At 43.8% G+C, this 18,532-nt stretch overlaps 6 protein-coding genes across 6 annotated transcripts; 2 read left to right on the top strand and 4 right to left on the bottom strand.

The window, feature by feature from the left end:
* Positions 1 to 1,424: 1,424 nt before the first annotated feature.
* PHALS_09796 (Uncharacterized conserved protein) lies at positions 1,425 to 2,241 on the bottom strand (the record flags this gene model as incomplete). Its single annotated transcript, XM_024725115.1, has 7 exons — positions 1,425 to 1,516; positions 1,586 to 1,678; positions 1,733 to 1,764; positions 1,821 to 1,871; positions 1,930 to 2,030; positions 2,091 to 2,116; positions 2,184 to 2,241. The coding sequence occupies 7 exons, from the start codon at positions 2,239 to 2,241 to the stop codon at positions 1,425 to 1,427; spliced, it is 453 nt and encodes a 150-aa protein (XP_024575924.1).
* On the bottom strand, positions 2,242 to 3,154 carry PHALS_15391 (uncharacterized protein). Its single transcript, XM_036407408.1, has one exon. It carries the CDS (start codon positions 2,517 to 2,519, stop codon positions 2,328 to 2,330), a length of 192 nt encoding a protein of 63 aa, XP_036263115.1. The 5' UTR covers positions 2,520 to 3,154; the 3' UTR covers positions 2,242 to 2,327.
* A 22-nt stretch (positions 3,155 to 3,176) lies between these two features.
* On the top strand, positions 3,177 to 4,237 carry PHALS_09795 (dephospho-kinase; the record flags this gene model as incomplete). Its single annotated transcript, XM_024725112.1, has 3 exons — positions 3,177 to 3,386; positions 3,470 to 4,039; positions 4,106 to 4,237. The coding sequence occupies 3 exons, from the start codon at positions 3,177 to 3,179 to the stop codon at positions 4,235 to 4,237; spliced, it is 912 nt and encodes a 303-aa protein (XP_024575922.1).
* An 82-nt stretch (positions 4,238 to 4,319) lies between these two features.
* On the top strand, positions 4,320 to 5,253 carry PHALS_09794 (Protein involved in meiotic recombination/predicted coiled-coil protein; the record flags this gene model as incomplete). The annotated part of the gene is made up of 6 exons (XM_024725111.1): positions 4,320 to 4,440; positions 4,502 to 4,566; positions 4,636 to 4,794; positions 4,866 to 5,025; positions 5,086 to 5,144; positions 5,206 to 5,253. 6 exons carry the CDS (start codon positions 4,320 to 4,322, stop codon positions 5,251 to 5,253), a joined length of 612 nt encoding a protein of 203 aa, XP_024575921.1.
* Positions 5,254 to 5,347: 94 nt separating this feature from the next.
* Positions 5,348 to 7,495, bottom strand: PHALS_09793 (uncharacterized protein; the record flags this gene model as incomplete). Its single annotated transcript, XM_024725110.1, has 1 exon — positions 5,348 to 7,495. One exon carries the CDS (start codon positions 7,493 to 7,495, stop codon positions 5,348 to 5,350), a length of 2,148 nt encoding a protein of 715 aa, XP_024575920.1.
* Positions 7,496 to 16,793: 9,298 nt separating this feature from the next.
* Positions 16,794 to 18,532, bottom strand: PHALS_09792 (uncharacterized protein; the record flags this gene model as incomplete). The annotated part of the gene is made up of 3 exons (XM_024725109.1): positions 16,794 to 17,696; positions 17,759 to 17,851; positions 17,915 to 18,532. 3 exons carry the CDS (start codon positions 18,530 to 18,532, stop codon positions 16,794 to 16,796), a joined length of 1,614 nt encoding a protein of 537 aa, XP_024575919.1.

Genomic DNA, 18,532 nt, shown 5'->3' with positions numbered 1-18,532 from the left:
TACCGAGGAAGTGGGAGCGTTGCGGTCAAGGCATACTCGGATGCAGATTGGGGCAGCAGCTTCGATGACAGACGTTCGGTTTCGAGAGTTATGGTCATGATTGCGAGCGCACCAGTGGTATTCGGGTCGAAATATCAGCTGACGGTTGCGCTACGTTCAGCGGAAGCTGAGTATATGGCTCTCAGTCTTTGCACACAGGAAGTTCTTTGGACACGGGCAATGCTAAGAGACATGGGACACGGGCAAATTGAAGAAACACAGGTTTGGGAAGACAACGAAGGTGCGATTGCGTTAGACAATCATGCCGGATGCCACGCTAGGACGAAGCATGTTGACATCAAGCACCACTTTATTCGCGAGAACGTGCAAGTAGGACTGCTGAAGATCGACTATATTGACACAAAATGTCAGCTTGCACTTGGAACCAAGATGTCAAAGTAGCTGCACGAAGCCTCCTGAATCGAGGTCAAGTTAGCGACAAAGCACGCGCAGCATTAGCGGTGAGTGGGGGTGTTGAGATTACACCGTTGAATGCATGTTGAACAGGCAGATGACATCACCATATCTACGAGCACGTCACAGTAAGTAATTACATGTTGGTTGGCGTTCATTGGTCTACTTAAATCAGGATGCTTACTGAAGCTCCTAGAGGGATCTAGAAAGACAGGCTTAGAGGTAGCACAGAGTAGCGAACTAAGGACCTAAATATATTCACTTCGGTTTTTACCTCCTACTCGACAGCTTGCAAATGAGCAAGGTGAGCTTTATGAGGGGTCGAGCTTTTAAGTGACGAGCAAAAACACGTCGTGAGCTCTACAACAGTATGTCGCAACGTGTTTTTTTAGAAAGAGGCACGGAGCACGCAACTCATGCAAAGGGGCAGTGTTCACCTCCTCTTTGGCGTACGGTTAGGCCGAGTATCGTCGGGTAGGCACGGAGGTGTCTGTTGTGGCTTCAAAGAGTCGCTGCGTTCCTTTATATCTGAACAACCCTTGATCGTCTCACTTTCATTTAGGGATCTGTCGTGAGGAATGCGCTTTTTATAGGCGCGTCCATTCATATATTGACCTCATTCTATCTTTGGTCGGTGAACTTACTAATGAACACCAAGGTCAAATGTCAAATGTCATATGCCGATATTGCATCGCGATATCAATACCGATCAGCTCGTGTTCAAGAAGCTGTAGCATCATTGTGTAGCTTACAGCTATCAATTTATCGCATTGGGTTGAAAGCACCAGATCGCTGTAATTTTGATGATTAGCATTCTGATAAGGATTGCATGACATACGTCCTAATACGCTTTTGAAATCGGAAAGACACGCAGCGTCGCTGTACTCAAACCATTTCCTCATATAAGAATGTTTGTGCTTTTCCAAAAGTAGTAGTTCAAGTTTTACACTCAGCAATGTGCTAACAAAATTTCAAGTCGTAGAACCCTGGATGGTGACGACCACTTTACGCTGATGGCCAGAGCCCCAGCCGCCAATGTTGCGATGCTCACACAAATAGATACCTACGACAAGTTGTATAAAACGACGCACATCTAAGGAAAGTATGAAATAAACGGCTTTGATATCCGCACCTTGCCACGTTCCCAAATTAAACTTGCCGTTTGTTATCGGGATATTCACAGAAGCCCCAATCAGCGTTGACTTAACGTGTCCTGGCATGTCATCTGAGCAGCAGCAATTCGTAACAAGTTTGACCGATTAATAAAGTAACCGCTTACCGTCGCCTTCATCCGTGTGACGAAAAAATTCTCTAAAAACAGCAGAAGGTGAGAGGGAAAATAGTCAATGCCAATAGATTCCACTCACTTATTCCAAGACTCTGGAACAATACGATTGAAAGCTCCCTCCATATCTTGTCTGTACCAAGGAGAGTAACTGAAATCCGATCAATTTACACGAAGGACTAATCACTCACCGCACGTCCGGGTCGCAATTCTCGTTGATACTTAGCGATGCCGAAGTGTGTTTGATAAATAGATTTGCCATACCCACTTTCACACGTGACAACTCTGGCACCTACAAACTTCCTAGATAAATAACATTTCGCAGATAAAGTTTCGGGGTCAGTTTTTTTACCTGCTTTTCAACCTGGCGCGTGACCACTATATAACAAAACAGTGTAATATAACAGAACGGTAATACACAGTAAATTATGAAAGCTAAGCTCACAGTGAAAGCCGCGGCTGGGTGCTGATAGCACGATCTCTTTTTGGAACCAGGTTGTCATTGCCAAATCAAAAATGTGTGTGGCACACCCCGATGTTAATTAATCGAGTATACTATAAATTCAGATTTTTTGAAACTAAAGCGAGCTCACTGTAGTATCTTGATCTTGATTAGAACAGTAAATGGCCTGCTATGAACATTCGGGATAAGATGCAAGTTGTAGCATGCGCGATCACTAAATACAGCCAGGTATGTCTTCGAAGGATCGATTAGGATAGGGATTGCTTGGGGCTCTCCGTTTCTTACAAAGATCAGAAATCCAGCAAGAAGATCGACCATCACACCAACTCGATCTTCCTCCTCAAAAGGTGCAGCATCTAGATATTTAGAAGTCGCGCCTTTGATCTTGTTGTAATAAAACCACTTGCGCAGTACATTACTGCTGGTATGTGATCACATGCCGGGGTAAAGTTTGGCTGCATTGGTCACAAATATTTAAATCCAGACCATGATATTGCAATATAGCTTCCTGCACTAAGTCCCACACATTCCCAGTAGCTCACTGCCCTTGGTTTCCGAACAAAAAGCCTTCATTCATTCCCAAAATTGACATGAAATCTAGTCTTAATCAAGTTAAGGTCGCTTCCGTGTTTCGTTGAATGCATTGAATTTTCAATCAGAGCCAAGTATGAAGCATAGTAGATATCAAAATGTCCTACACGATGCAACTGCGTGCAATTCTCGAAGCAAAATAAATTGGAGCTTGTCAGAATGAAGGGAGATCAAAAGCTTCAAGCTATGTAGCAGTGCGCGAGTTCGACTGACAAGCCAGAACCAAATCGCGGCGCATTCTACGTGTCCAATCGATTTTTGGGTGCATACAAGTGCATTGATATCTCGAAAGTTGGGAAAGTTGAAAAGTGGAGCTAGCGCTAACAACGCAAGAGTCGCGGATCATTTTTTGAAGTTCGCAGTTGACTGTTGACATTTTTAATAATGACAACGCGAAAAGTGGTACGGAGGTGTGATTGGCGAAAAAGACAAGTATTGCTTCGAATCTCGTCGCACATGCATGGATCGGAATTCGTCGTGATCTTTCTGAGCCTACTGCTTGGCATACCGCTGGGAATATTACAAGAAAGGCTACAGAAAAACTCGCTTCGACGATGGTCAATCACTTTGACTCCATTCGCATTCGCATTGATGGTATGAGAGTAACTAATTTCGAGGTACTATTGTATGAGATTCGGCCTATGTTTGACTGATATGGTATGACTCCATGTAATTAGCTATCACTTCGCAATGGTATTGTGTCGATGGGATGCTACTTGGCTGGACGCGAGCTTGGCGCGTCTCTAGTAGGCGTGGGGCTCACAGGAGGTATTGGCACCGGCAAATCGACAGTTTCAAAAGCTTTTCACGAAGCTGGAGCTGTGATTGTGGATGCTGATGTGATAGCTAGAGAAGTAGTCAAGCCTGGACATTGTGCATACAAAGAGATTGTACGTCTTTTTGGTCCTCAGGTACTTAATGAAAACGACGCGACCATTGATCGTGCAAAGCTAGGGGCTATCATTTTCAACGACCCAAGACAGCGAAAAAAACTGAACTCTGCAACGCATAAGTATATTATCTGGGAAATGCTTAAGCAGCTCCTTTACCAACGTCTTATATGTCGTAAACGATTGGTGGTCTTGGATGCCCCATTACTCTATGAGACGAAGTTGCTCGAATTCTTTTGCTATCCCACGATTGTCGTCACATGCTCCGAACAAAACGAGCTTAATCGCATTATGAAGCGCGATAATATTACGTTGGAAGATGCTACCAAGCGCATTCAGTCACAAATGAAGCTTGATGTAAGTAAAGTAATTATTTACAAGAATTGCAGTAATTCTAGAGCAATTATTGTTTTATCTGAACAGGAAAAAGTAGCGAAAGCAGATCTCGTAATACAAAATGACGGCTCGCTGGCTGATTTATTGATACGCACGCAAGAAACGCTCGAGCGTGTAATATACTTGGTCAAAGGCTCGCGCGAACTCAAAAATAGATAAAGTGATTACCCTTTTCATATCAATTTATTGTTTGTCAACTTTTCATTCAATTCGCCCATAAATAATCTAATTAATTAGACCGATGCCTCGTAAGGGCGTGTCATTGCAAGAGAAGCGCGAGCGCATCCTCCGCATATATCATGAGTCCAAGGAGGTCTTTAATTTAAAAGAAGTGGAGAAGCTCGGCTCTAAAGCTGGAGTTGGTGTGTAGCGAGCGATTTAGTCTACTATCCCTGCATAATTATTTGACAATAATTATTGTAGTATTGCAAACGGTTAAGGATGTTAACCAGGCGCTGGTTGACGATGCATTGGTGGATTGCGACAAGGTATCGCTGTCTTGTTATACAGCTTTCTATATCCAAATCATATCCTAATAAGTATTGCGAGGCATTTAGATCGGATCCGGTAACTACTTTTGGTCGTTTCCATCCAAATTGTCGCAGTCGCGAAAGCGCAAGCTTAGCGAATTAGAGCAATGCCGACAAGCTAGACAGGAGAAATTAGATCGAGTGAAGGAAAAGATTGAAGAGCAACAAGCGCTGCGCTCCGACTCGGTTTGTCGAATTATTGTAAAAGCACTTGATATGGTGTGACTTATATGGAATCAATCACAAACTGAGAATAGGACGAACGTATACAAAAGCTGAAGAGACTGGAGGAGCTGAAAGTCAAAGTGGAATCACTGCGTAACACAATGCAGCACTTGGCGGAGAACGATCCCGCGATTTTGGAAGACCTTGAATGCAAAGTGGGGATAGCGAAAGAAGGCGCTGACAGATGGACAGGTAGGGATTAACAATATTTGTTTACTTATCAATAAGACATTAACTAGGTCTGTATTACAGACAATGTGTTTACATTGAAGTCGTGGGTGGTGAAAAAGCGCGGTGTTGAGGGTAAAGAGGTAAAATTCCATCAGGTTCTAGATGATATTGGCTGGTACTGACGTGAATGACTCTTTAAAGGTGAACAAATGGCTGGAGATTCAAGACGATTTTGACTACGTAGAGTAAATATCATATTGACGAATGCAGTTGTACCAGAAGATTTATTGAATAAATTTGTTGAAGCGACGTCAACTTAAGCCAAAATGATGCATTATATTGCTTACCAGTTAAACACTTCCTTGTGAAAATCAAAGCCGCAATTGCGAGCAAGTCCCTGTGCCTCGACTGTCATGGTCGGTGGGCCACAGGCTACAACTGTTACCCTTCGTCCATTAAATCGACTAGTGTTGATCAATTCATCGAGAATGGGTTGGCCACCTCGGTACGACACAGTCTCACCATTCCCACGCGTGACAAATCCATTACTGCGGGCATTTGACACATGGAACATCCAATTGACATTGAACGGGGTTGGCACATTGTTGCCTAGAATGGCTGTATTAGGGTCCTGAATACTAACTGCGGCTGCGTAGTCTAGCTGCGCATTCGATGGCAAAAACTGCTCCATCATTAAAATGTCTTCTGCCTCGCGTACTGACCACAACACAAACCAGTCGGTTGTCTTGGAAGCCTTATTCGATGGATTTGTAGCTTTCGGAAAGAGACGCGTCTGATTAATCAGACTCATCATTGGAGTGATCCCAACGCCACCTGCAACTAGTACTACCACATCATAGTGCTCCAGATCCAGCGACATCTTGCCAAAAGGACCACATAAATTGGCTTTGAGTTCATACTGTGTACCCGCTTTTTCTAAAAGCTTGCGTGTAAACGAGCCGTTACCCATTGCTTTGATAGTAAATCCAATTGAATTGCCATCAGGTGTGACGACCGCAGAGAATGGATGCCACTGAATTGCCGAGACAGCCGGGAGACGCACAAAGAAGTATGAGCCAGGATTTATCTTCATAGCCAATTTGCCAGTTTTTGGAGACGAAGTCAGGACGAGAGTTGTCGAATTGGAACCAGAGTGTACGGACACGGAAGCATTGTACGAACCCGTTAAGGCGCTCATCCAGCGATACAATAATCCGAGTGCGTATAGCCCAAGTGGGACGATAAGTGCACGACCAATAAATTTGGGTGCGTGAAGAATCGCAAAGACAAAACCCACAATTGATAGCACACGATGCGCGTAATAGAAGACTTCAAAAAACATGCGACGAATGTACTCGATCGAGAGAAAAAACATGGCCACAAAGCAAATGAAGGCAATAAAGCCGTATAATGGCGTGACTTCACCATATTTCTCGTCAAGTGTGAGACTGACGACATCGTTCGCTTGTATGACGTGGATCACCACTGCAATTGTCATTGCGAGACCAAGCCAGCGGTGAAACTTGACAATACGCTCAAACGAGCTACCAAAGAGAACCGACCATACAGGTATGCGAGCCACCGGAAGAATGAGAAACATCAGAATCAACAGACTCACTTGACCCGATACGACGTAATTATTCTCATCATCCAGCATTACTATAAGTACGACCAATGCAGCAACAAAAATAAGCATCACAAGGAGCTCACCAAGGTGTAGATCAGCCAATGTCTGCCAAATCATAGTATGTGGCATGGCCAAAGGCTTGTTTGTCGTCAATTTCACGGGAGGATGAACTATAGTTCGATGCAATAGAAGCTTGCCGACAGGCGACGATTTAAGTCCCGCTGTGAGCAACAGACCACACAAGGCCATGATGGCAAAAGCAATGCCACCGACGATAGCTGGACAATTCTTATCGTCACACCACGGCGCGTTCGCACTCGAACTAATGGACGTACTGGCTGCACTTGAGCCTGCAGTAGCGGCAGCAGCAATATTGAAAGTAGCAGCACCATTCGTTCCACTTCGATGAGAAGAAATAGGCCATGACGTGCCATAAGCCCAGATATATGTCGTCGCAGCTGTAGGTGAAATAGCGACGTCCGAACTCGAAGCGGCTGCGAGCGTGCGCTGAAAGCTAAAGCTCATATCAGTTGTGCTTGCCGTTCCAGCTACATAAGATGCCACGCTTTCTTCCGTCACATCACTATTCGTGTAGCCACCTAGCAAATAGGAAGTCGGTGTGCCAGTATTTCTGAAAAACATCATGACGTTGGATGCTGGACTGCTGACCATGCGAGAGTCACGCGACGGTCCGACGGCAAACCAAGCAGCAGAACTGGCGATGGAAGCGTCAAGCTGGTACTCAATACAGACTTCATCGCCCTGTATTAAAGCACGCATGAAAATGGGACTGTCACCGAGACGCGTGCCCGATAGTGCCTGGAACGCGGCGCTTGAGCAGATGCTGGCATTGGAAACGGCCATCGTATGTGCAGAAGAAAGCGAATTGGACAATCGCTAAGACAAGAGGGAAGTCGAGAGTGATGGATGGACAAGACCAAGATAGATGGAGCTGTTGAGGCGACAGCAAAATGTAAAGTGAAATGGATAGGTAGAAGCGGACAAAAGGAGTTGCGATAGTGGTAAACCAAGATTACGCAAGACGGCTGGTAGGCCAGGTATTGCATTATCCATTGCAGTTTATTGAATAGTAAGGGTGTGTATAGATAGACCTTGATTGAGATACATATACTATACTGAAGGATTTCCATATAAGACAAGATCGTCACCACACCACTTCCATATATCGCTATCTAAATCTGGACGTATCGCTGTATTACAAAGTTACTGGAACGCAAACGGAACCAGCAAATCCATCAAAGGAACTAACCACAGCTGACGTATCACAAAGGAACCCTTGTAGAGGTGAATCATAGCGTAAATATAATATATAAATAAAAGACAGCGGACGTAATCGTCGAGTTGCAACAGCGCTGGTGTTAAACTATCATCCATTTAGGTCTTGGTTTCGAGAAACCCGCACAAAAAATACTAGGCTGAGATCTAACTGTATATGTAGCTAATATAGCCGGACTACGCGTATGTCGTACAGAGATGCTCGATTTTATGTTGGATGAAGTTGTGAGACGTGAGTCAACCTAGAAAATTATCAAGGCTAGCAATGATTGGATTCAATTTCAGAAAAGGCAGCTCTTGAAATGGGTTCTTATCGATTATACTATGAGATGGGCGGTAGTATGTTTGACACTGGACACGTTTCCATATCATCATCGAGAGCTTATAGCTGGTTTTATTGCTCCCATCTCCTCTAGTTTTATCGCTTCTGGTCGCTTCATTCGAATGATGCAGAGACCATATGACCATATGGAGCTGTCAAACGCACGATATGTTCAATATTGGTGTTGGACTCTTATGGATACTTTTCCCGAGGTTTCATGAAGTATTCAGAAAAAAGACCTAAAGGAACTTTTCTCGAATCAGGGCGTACACCATTTCTTTACAGTACAAAAAAACTTTATTTAGAAACTTTTCGCAATAATCGATGGTCTTAGTCAATATCAAGATAAAATTCTGTGTATGACGCATTGAAAATTTAAAGTTTTATAGGGGAAATCTACCAAATTCGTCAAATACGCTAAGGAAATTTCCACCGAATATTGCTCGAAAGTTAAAAATTAGTGTCGCATTGAGATTTGCAACAATTGCGCTGCCTCGCATGTCCACTCTGTACATAAACATGTATACGTTACTACGTTACCGTAAGCAGAGGTACGTTTACGGAATCGTCGAGCGATCAATAATTCAACTACCATACGCTAGCGACGCTTAAATGTATGGATGCAAAGTATTGTGCGTCCCTGCTCAAAAAACGACATGATGGTTAATTATGAGGTTGACTCAAGAACACTGCAAGAGTGACAACACTAACTTCTGCGTTTACTAATCTGCAATCATTTTTGTCGATGACCTCTGATTTCTGATCATTCCTGAAACTTGTTGCGACGAGGTGAAAGATTGTAAGTACTTCGTTAAAATTATAGTATACAAATACCGAATGATGCGCTAAGCGAAAATTCCTACCTGGCAATCAACCGAAACAGCAACGATTGACAGATCGTCAATTTGAGAATGAGGTAGAGCCAGAAGCGCAAAGAGATGGTGAAGAGGAACGTCTACGTTGAGTTTATGGTGGATCTAATCCTAGTCTTCGTACGAGGACGTCGATTAGAGAAATGACGATCGTAACACGGTCGCAGAGATAGGAAAGAAAAAGGATGTACATATTGACCGTTACGGGAAACGACGGTGTAAGACCCAGAAACAAGTTCAGCACTAGCGGGGCATATATAATCAACAAGCAAAAACTCTGAAGCTTTTGCCAAGAGAAAGTGGTGCGTAGGAATCACGCTCGAAGGTCTGGTGATCCTTGACACAACAGCTCTTTTCGAGGAAACGTCAAAAAAGCAACTAAGACCACCAAACTCACGGAGCTGGAAGGCAATGTTTTTAGGCGTAGAAACACTCAGCTCAAAATATTGATAGCGAAAGATCTCATTACAGCAATGTGAAAAAACGGTGTACAAAATCTGCGAAATTTGCGCGCGTTTTGGGTAAAGACTTGTGGTACAAGAAGCTTTAAGTCAAGCATCAGTCTCCACACAAAGATCAACGGGGTTGTCACGTGCCTTGTAAGGATATGTATATGGTCCTCAGAGTTAGCGCTATCTAAAGTATTCAGCGGGTTGCCGTGCACCATGTACAGAGGAAGCTTTGACAACCAGTCAGCGCTACAAATGAACAGCAGTGGGTTATAAAACTTTTCCGAGGGTCAGAGCCGAGGTCTCTCAGGTAACAAGGTACTATCTTGCCCTTCCCATATTTTCTGAGTTATGTATGTATTTTTAGATTGAATAATACCTAATTGATCTGCTCTATTCGCTACAATATGAAACGCTAAGAGCCGCATAGCGCGACCTTTGACCGACGGACCTCTTCTTCATCCATGTTTATACCAGTTCTTGTCATGCATGACACGTATTATAATGACTGCGTAGTATTATGTAATTGGTCCTTCGTCCGAGAGACAACAAAGGCAATTCTGTGGGTGTGAGGTCTACATACAACACAATCCTGCACATAACCCCTCCATATCAACACGTTTATCACAACAAGGCACGCACATTTGGTCTTTTTAAGACATCATGCAAAAACGAACGCTTCTTTAGCCTTCACCGCATGGAGAACTCTTTTAGGACCGTGCTTTACATCGGAGGCCTTCGTCCTTGCTAACATGATATATTTAAGGCGCAGCCTTCGCGGTCGACGGTTTATGAGCCATACTCACTGATGCAGCCGAAATGTTGTCGATGTGTGCAGTCATGGTGACTCTCCGAGTTTTAGCCTGGCGCCTTCGCATTTACACAAAGTTATCGGCGAGTCGTTACCGAGAACGAAGCGTTCTCTTTGATCTACCGCTTCTGTGCATAAGCCGTCCACCCCCGTGCCTAGTTCACGGTGACACCCCACCGGAGAACTCACGATAATTTTCGGCTTGTTGTTATTAAGCTGAAGGTGACTTAGCGAGCCGACCTTGCTCAATACAAGCGTAAAAGTCACCGCGAGTTTTGCAGACTCAATCACATCGTGGTTATGGGTTCGACCTGTTCGGAATTGCCCCCCGCCTAGACATAGAGCAAAGAAGCGCCCAGGAGTTAATTCGCAAGTTCAATCGACCCCTCAATTAGCCTTTCCTCTTGGTATAAAATGCTTACTTCAGTGGCGGTTGGGTCAGCGTGCATACACCATAAGGACCGCAACTTAAATACTGAACACTAATTCAAGTGATGAAAAAGATTATCGTACGCAAATCAAGCACTTTGTGAAAATACCACAATTGTGTCAAAGAGCAATCGCGAACCCCCTAGCATTTTATAATGCGAGGCGAGCCCTGCCACTTTGCCAGATACTGAAAAGTATATTCTTTCTCAGAATTTTGCGAAAGTATAGCTTCTCATATCTTATCGAACAGTGCCGTTAGAGGGCGATCACATTTGTGTCCAACTCGTGCCAATTTTTGCTGCTGAGACCTTGTCCAAAAAAAACATCGTGCGTCTAGTGCGGACATTCAAATCATTTCGAGCGCTCGCGGGGCTGTACAGTGGAGATCGATTAGTTAGATATACCCTAAGCTTGTCAACACAGGACCGCTGCCAGCGCAAAAAGTAGTACTGCAACAAGAGACCATTCACAATTCCAGTTTGCCACACTTTTTTAGGAATGACTTATATTAAATTTTTACTTTACCGAAGCTCATATTAAATAAATACGATTTTGCGACACTCAATAATAAGCAATCTGTATGCTTGAAGTGAATTAACAGCCCCATGTAACCCGGACCTCTCGTTTACGGGATACCATAGTCGCCATTAGTACCGATAGGATGATAACTCTGAATATTCACAATTACACATAAGTCATAAGTGTAATGTAAAGTTCGTACACAAGTTTAAACATTGTACCCCACAAGAATGTGAAATTCACACCGCTTTTGTCTTTTTGTAAAAACCACAGAAGTGATATCCCAGCGACCACTAGCTGCTGTTGGGGTTTCGCTTCACCTCTTTCACCCTACCGTACCTGCTCCTGAAAGCATTTTTGCATCGAGAATTATCTCCTTTATATTACCACCACGTGGCTCAGTGAGCCTTTCAAAATGGCGTGGACGTTTCAACCGAGGAAGTTAATGCTATACTTAGTGTAAAGGCCGAGATATTTTTCGATAAGAATGTCAGCAGCGACTTTACGAGTTCTGAAGCCTAACTTTTATCATATAGAGACAAATGGCTGATCTGTTCACAAGAAAGTGGAATAGCATACCCCGCTGCATGAGTTACAAACTCCGTGCCTGATACAAAATGAAAAGCGTTGCGACATCCGCTGCGAAACTCACGACAATGTCCAACTAGTCACAGATTTGCAGGACCTTGGTAAGCGTACCTAGCTTGTCCGTCTACGATCGCGGGAGTCGCGACGACTTATAGCTATATCACAAGGTCGTGACCATGGCTTTGAGTAATCCAAAATTGCTTACCCCGCTAGAAAGCCTTTGAATACCTGCGCACGAGAAATTCTCGCTCGCTTCGGGAGAAAAGAGAGCCTCCAAAAGTTTCTCAGCGAGCTTTTTCGGACCGCGCAGGTCAAAAATTCTTAAATATTGTCTGCACTTGGGGCAGCAGCGCTTGGGTAAGTCCAGATTTACCACGAGGATTGAAATTAAAGTATTAGTGCAATCGAGCTCTTCACATCCTACTAGCCTTTAAAGTAGAATTTTGTGTGATTTGAGCAAGCTCAAATAGAACACACGATGTGTTTGCATTTGCTTTGGGTATTAGGAGTATAAATCAATTCTTTTTTTGATACAGCTGCGAGCGGTGTGCTGTAGCGCGGTCGCGACTAAGACCTATAGATTGCAGACAATGCCTATGTAGGTGGGCTAGTTGCATTCAATGAAACAAATTTACTTTATTGTCTGCTCCGCCTGTCTCTGGCATCGGCGTATCGCTTCTGAGAAAACTAGCTCTTAGCCATAGCGTCGCGCACCCTGCGCATGATGCTCAATCTTATTGAGATATAAACACTAATCTTGCTGTGAGGTGTAACCGGGCTGGTATGAGCAGGTTAGATCTGAACAATAGCATTCCATTACTATGACTGAAGTCACTCCTTGGTAGTGACAAGCACCCCAGGATTAGCTAGCCACTAATTTTAAATGAGGTAGAGCCTGTAGAAGCATATACTGCGTTGATCGGTGCATGATCAATGAGTGGGGGTAACTTGCGTCAGCATCGCGGTCTCTCTGCGCAAGTGCTGAAGAAAATGTCTTTCACTCTACAATCTACATGTTATGTCTGACCATATATATGCGGATGGTAGGCAGCTGGCATCTTCAATCGGTTGCCGACTCTACAAAACAACGTTCGCCGAAACTTTACTGTAAAGCTGTAGCCCCATGCTATACATTGGTTACTGGTATTATATGGCGGCGAAGACTTTGTCAAGGAGCAGCTTGGCAGTATTCTCAAAGATCACAGAATCGTGGACAGCAGCAAAATTACTTATTCTTTCTCAGACTGTCCGCAAAAATCACGATGCCTGTACCGGATTCACCTTTTGTAAAACCGAAAGAAGTCCACACCTTTGGACTGCCAAAACTATGCCGGAATGGGCAGGAAGGGGCCGCCGTATGTGGCAAGAGCTTAGACCTCACAGGTGTACACAATTTGCTAGTCTTCTCAAACAAGTTGGACCACGAATAAATAGAGTTCATCGTGCAGTATACTCTTTTCCAAATTGGTTATCCAACGGGTATCATGCGCCTCGTAAAGCATTCTGTACTGATGAGCCCCACCGTGATACGCCGCTGTACGATGTTTTTCGTGGGGTCATTAATGTGATTACGCAAGCTTCGGAATAATGCGTAGCTGTGCTGACATGCAATCGTGCGGTGCGATCAATCGACATCTGAGCTCTCAAACTCCTAGCTTGAAGAGCATGATGCGTCTGACTAGTACGTTTTGCGTTTGCCTCGTCGATTGGCGATACCATCATAATGATATACGACAATTTCTAGTTAAAGCGGTGCGGAGGCTCATTCCTCAACTCATCAAATCGACCCGGCTAATACATTTCATCGGCAATAAAAACCATTTTCCTACTCTGTGCGAGAGATGTGGTGACAACATCGCTGTGCATAATTTGCACAAACGGCATAGAGCCAAGGTGCACCCAAATATCTCGACAAAGGCGTACTTTATTGAAAACTGACTCTTGTCGGATCTTCCCAGGAGCTCTCGGCAGGCGTGACCCAGACGCGATCGCGCATTCATGCCCATTGACATTTACTTTGATGAAAGCGAAGCATAATGCAGAACTGAAACTACCGAGAAAATGTTGAATAGCCGATTTAAAGCTAGATGAGCCAGAATCGCGAAATCTGGCATCCGATTGGTAAGGTGGGCGAGCCATTTTGACAATAGTCAGCAGTAAACTTGTACGTAATTGTTGGCCAAACCACCCTTTAACCCTCTTTTGAAGTAGAAGCACTTGTCAATCTACAATGGCTATGCTTTTTGTGGGATCTGCGAACAGGTCATAGCTTCCATAAAGCGGCCATAGTAGAGATTTCGTCGTCGCCTAATAGCACTTGCTTATCTTGGCGAACAGCGTTTTGAGCTGCATTTACTCGAGCATTGCTCGCAGGTGTTCAGTGTGGCTCTCAATACCCACCTTTCAGTTGCGTCGATCCTTTCCATGTCCATCTTACCTCCTGCAAAAACGGTGGGTGTCTAATTGAATGAGGATTACAACATTCACGCTGTGAGGGCGTGATGGAGTTCTTAAAGTGGAATCTTGATGAGAGAGCTAGATGCACAGCACTATGTCATCTTGATGTAAATTTTTTTGGCTGCTAAGCAGCTCCGCAAATTTGTAGATGTTTTATTTGTAAATGTTTGAAGCATCAGCACCTTGGTTCTCGAATGAGAGGCACAATGTCGTTTTCTCGCATGGTCGTCTGACCAATCTATCGCAGGAAAACAATGATCCTCAATAGGCAAGGAAATACCTACCGGGAAAGAAATAGGTCTAATTGTACCTTGTGGTGGTCGTGGTCAATGGCACTCGGCACAAAAATGAGCTACTCTATCTGAGAAGGGTGGGGCTTGCGGCTGAGGGTTTCTGGCATTAAAATCAGCGTCTCGGGCTTTATGAAAGTATAAAAGACCTGATAGATTCCAAAATCAAGCAATGACGTGCAGCAGACGTCTATTGAGAAAATCGACAGTATGCAGAGGCATTAGAGATGTCAAATACGGATAAGACTTACGTGTCAGCTGAGCCAGGATTACTGGTAAAGGCGCCGACGGTCATGTTGACTTTTCAGGTAGATTTTGGGAACTTTGATAGCATGGAACTCTGCCCAGTTCTGAGTGAATTCGAGATACGATGTCATTTTGAGTATGGGATTGTGGGAACGCTACAAACCATGAATCGACAGACAGTCGAAAACATTTGGTGCCAGGCATATTTTTCCCGGTGAAGCATTCGCGAGCCAAAAAACCACCGCTGCCATGAAGCAGTTTGTGGATACAAAGCTTCAATATAGTTCAAAAAGTATTGCGTGCTGAAGCAGAGCCCTGAAGGTAGATGTGACAGTGTGCCACGCTATCACTATAATATAGAAAAATGGTTGTACAGTCTATTTTATTGACAAGATGGTGATATATTGCTGTAAGCTGAAGTCTCCTGTGTCAGGGCTGGTGAATAGTGAAAGCAACTAGGTGTCGCCATCTCCCGTGTCATAGCCGCTAAAGTAGAGGGTCGACTCAGCGCTGCGGTAATACCCCGCAAGGGTATGTGCGAGGAAGTACAGGACGGTGTGATCACCGAAGTGATACGGTTGGTATTTGAGATGAAGTTGAGCTCGTCATCCGTTATGGATGAATATTTCGTTGAGGATACACACAGAAGACTGGGTGTGGGGACAGCAAGGATATTACAATGGTCCTACGGATCCGCTTTATTCTTTGTTGAAGGAACATCGTGACGTGGAGACAAGCGGTCTGTCACGCGTGTTACCGTCGAATAGAGGAGTGCGACATGAAATTAACTTGGTCTCCGAGACTAGATTCGCGTCACACCTTACCAAGTAAACTGTGTGCTATCATTGACGTTTTTCTATGCAACGCATGAAATGGGCTCGAAAAATACACCTCCACGACTTTCTAGGTCAGAAAGGCTAGCGGCAAGTTTCTAATCGAGCATGTTTATGGTAAGCCTAAATGTAGCCGCGTCCAGCGCAAATCCTGTTTTAATAGGGGATTTGTTACAGATTATCACGAGCGGTTGCACTTTGTTCAGCCTCTTTGTTCTAACCAATTAATTTTTTCAACTACCGAGGAGCGACAGCGACATCCTTCTTATACTCTGTGCGAGGTGCTCTGGGGAGTGGCTAGTATGCCATATAGACTGTCTTTACCAGCGACGTCCAAGTGTCTGATAACGCAGCTATTCCGGTCACCTTGTGGCTGTGCAAAATCGTTTTCTTGATGATATATCCGTCCATAGTCGTGCCACGTATACAGCGCTCAAAGGCTGGGTTTCGTCACTTATGAGCGGGACCGATATTCATTCAAAGAAACTAGCTGCTTGCAATTTCACAGTGACATAATTAATCTAAAAATGCAGCGGACCTCTCGTTTGTGGAGTCCCATGATCTCCATAAATTGTAACTTGTCTAATGTGAATTCTGTATAGCAGTAAAATATTGTATCGTGGCTATGCGGAATTCAGCCGCTGATGACATGACGATAGCCTTTACTTCATGAGTAGGGCTCAAACATCGAATGCACTTCGTAATTCGACGTAAACACACCGATCTACGTCTGACGTAGATCGGTGTGTTTAAAACTTTGCTCTGCACTGTGTAGAAAAACCAACTGCAGTCCGAATTACTGAAATTATAGCCCATTGCTTTGCTAAATCATTGAAACAAGGAGTTTTAGCATTATGCAATTTTTTTCAGTATTTTTGTATGAAATTTTAATGTTTCAATAACAAACAAATGCAATTCTTTTGAGCAGGTTTAAATCCCTTCCAAAATTTCATCAACCCATAGTTTGACTAAAAAAAATTCACTAAAAAATAAACAACATAACTTTTGAATTGTTCCAGATAGTAAGAATTCTGCTGGCTACAATTGACTTTAGCTGCGTGGAGCTTTACGCATGTCATGAATGGCCAACGTTGTCCATGTTGCGATTACACATAACGTTGCAGCAGCAACTGGAATCACGATACTTGAAAAGATTGGCACGTCACGTCGTTTGGTCGCCTTTTCATCATTTTGAAAAACCCTTTCTGGTATTGTCATGTCCATCGGTTGCGAGAAATCTTCACTTCGTGAGGTCGAGCCAATTCTACTGCGATGTGTGCGTTTACTGCGAAAGTTGGATCGAGAGCTTTGAGGGGATCGCACTTCAGTCCTGTTTGTATCTTGCTGTCGATCAATTCTCTCACGAAACGAGCTGCTTTGTGAGGTCTGTACATTTGCCCTTCGCAATGTAGATTTTGTGCTCGAGCTAGCTTGGCTGTTTGCACTGGGGGTTGGCGAGTTCAAGTTTGAGGCGAGAGAACGTTGCGAGCGACGACGTCCACTTGGAATTCGCTCTAGGGTCAGATGATCCGCTTGGCAATGCAGAATTATGTTGTCATTGCTAGAAGCAGCAAATGAATCCGTTGTGCGAGAATAGCACATGTTCTTACGAGATCGCAGGTTTCTATCCTCGCTGTGGTCAGTGTGATGGCAAGGTCTTGGGACAGACCAGTCACGTCGTGCTTCAATCTCCAAGTCCTGGTCTTCATATTCCACTGGACTTGTAAAGCGAGATCGAGAAGAGTTCAAGGCAGCATGGTGTCCCAACGAATCTGCTAAAGTATCGTCATGTAGCATTTGATTCTCGTCACTACAGCTGCTACCGATATCGCTATCGCTCCAAAATCGATCGTCCTTCTTGAAAGAAACAGACTCTGTATCTGTGGACCAGAGAACAGAATTTGTTTTGAGTAGTTGTGCATTAATTCGAAGCTCCTGTTTGGTTAAGATAAACTATCAAGGAGTCTGTAAGTATCAATCGTTATTCCATATGTAATCCTTGTCCATCTACGAACCTCAATATCACTGAAAAGAAGATCTCTGTACAACACCATCACTTGCAAAAGATTCATCGCAACAACGTCTTGTCGTTCACTCTTCCGTGTCGTCTATCAATCATCATAAAAGCAGTAAGAGAATCTTAATTATCAACTAGATTAAACAAATTTTACCCGATTTTGAAATTCCGACGATTCACTGAAAATATGATCATATTTCTCTGCAATTGTCTTCGAAAGTGGTTGCGACTCATAATTTACAAGAGCAATTAAATCCCACAAGGCAAATAAGCGCAATAGACAATGCTGAACATCCCGCTCAAGTTGAGTCAAGAGATCACGAATTGCTAATAGTGTCGTAAGTGTCGGTGGAACAGCCAAACTTTGCTGCATCATGACTTTTTTCTGTCGTGTATAAAGCTCAAAAGGTACTAACGGACCCATTAAATTGCGAAAACTCACGTCCAGAATTTCACTTAAAAGATCAAGTTGATCATTTGTGGAAAGTTCTTCAATACTTGATGTAAGAACCTCGCGAGGAGTCATAAGTGCAATCTCGTCGACTTTATTATTGTCATTTGATTCGAACGATAATGAAAATCCTTGCCATTCACCACGTTCTTTTTGAACACTTTCGAGAAGTGAGATATAAAGAATTTTAGCTTGTCGAGTGATGGTGTTGTCTCGTGGTTTGTCGGAAAAGTGGCCACAACGATTGATGATTGCAAAAAGAACCGAAGCTGCTGTACCTACTGACTGTACGCAAGACCCGAACACAGTGCTGCGTTGCAT

The sequence above is a fragment of the Plasmopara halstedii genome (genome assembly GCF_900000015.1).
Source record: "Plasmopara halstedii genome assembly, contig: Scaffold_430, whole genome shotgun sequence".
Taxonomy (NCBI): Eukaryota; Oomycota; class Peronosporomycetes; order Peronosporales; family Peronosporaceae; genus Plasmopara; species Plasmopara halstedii.
Note: the sequence above shows the minus strand (reverse complement) of the source record. Positions and strands in the feature narration are given on the sequence as shown.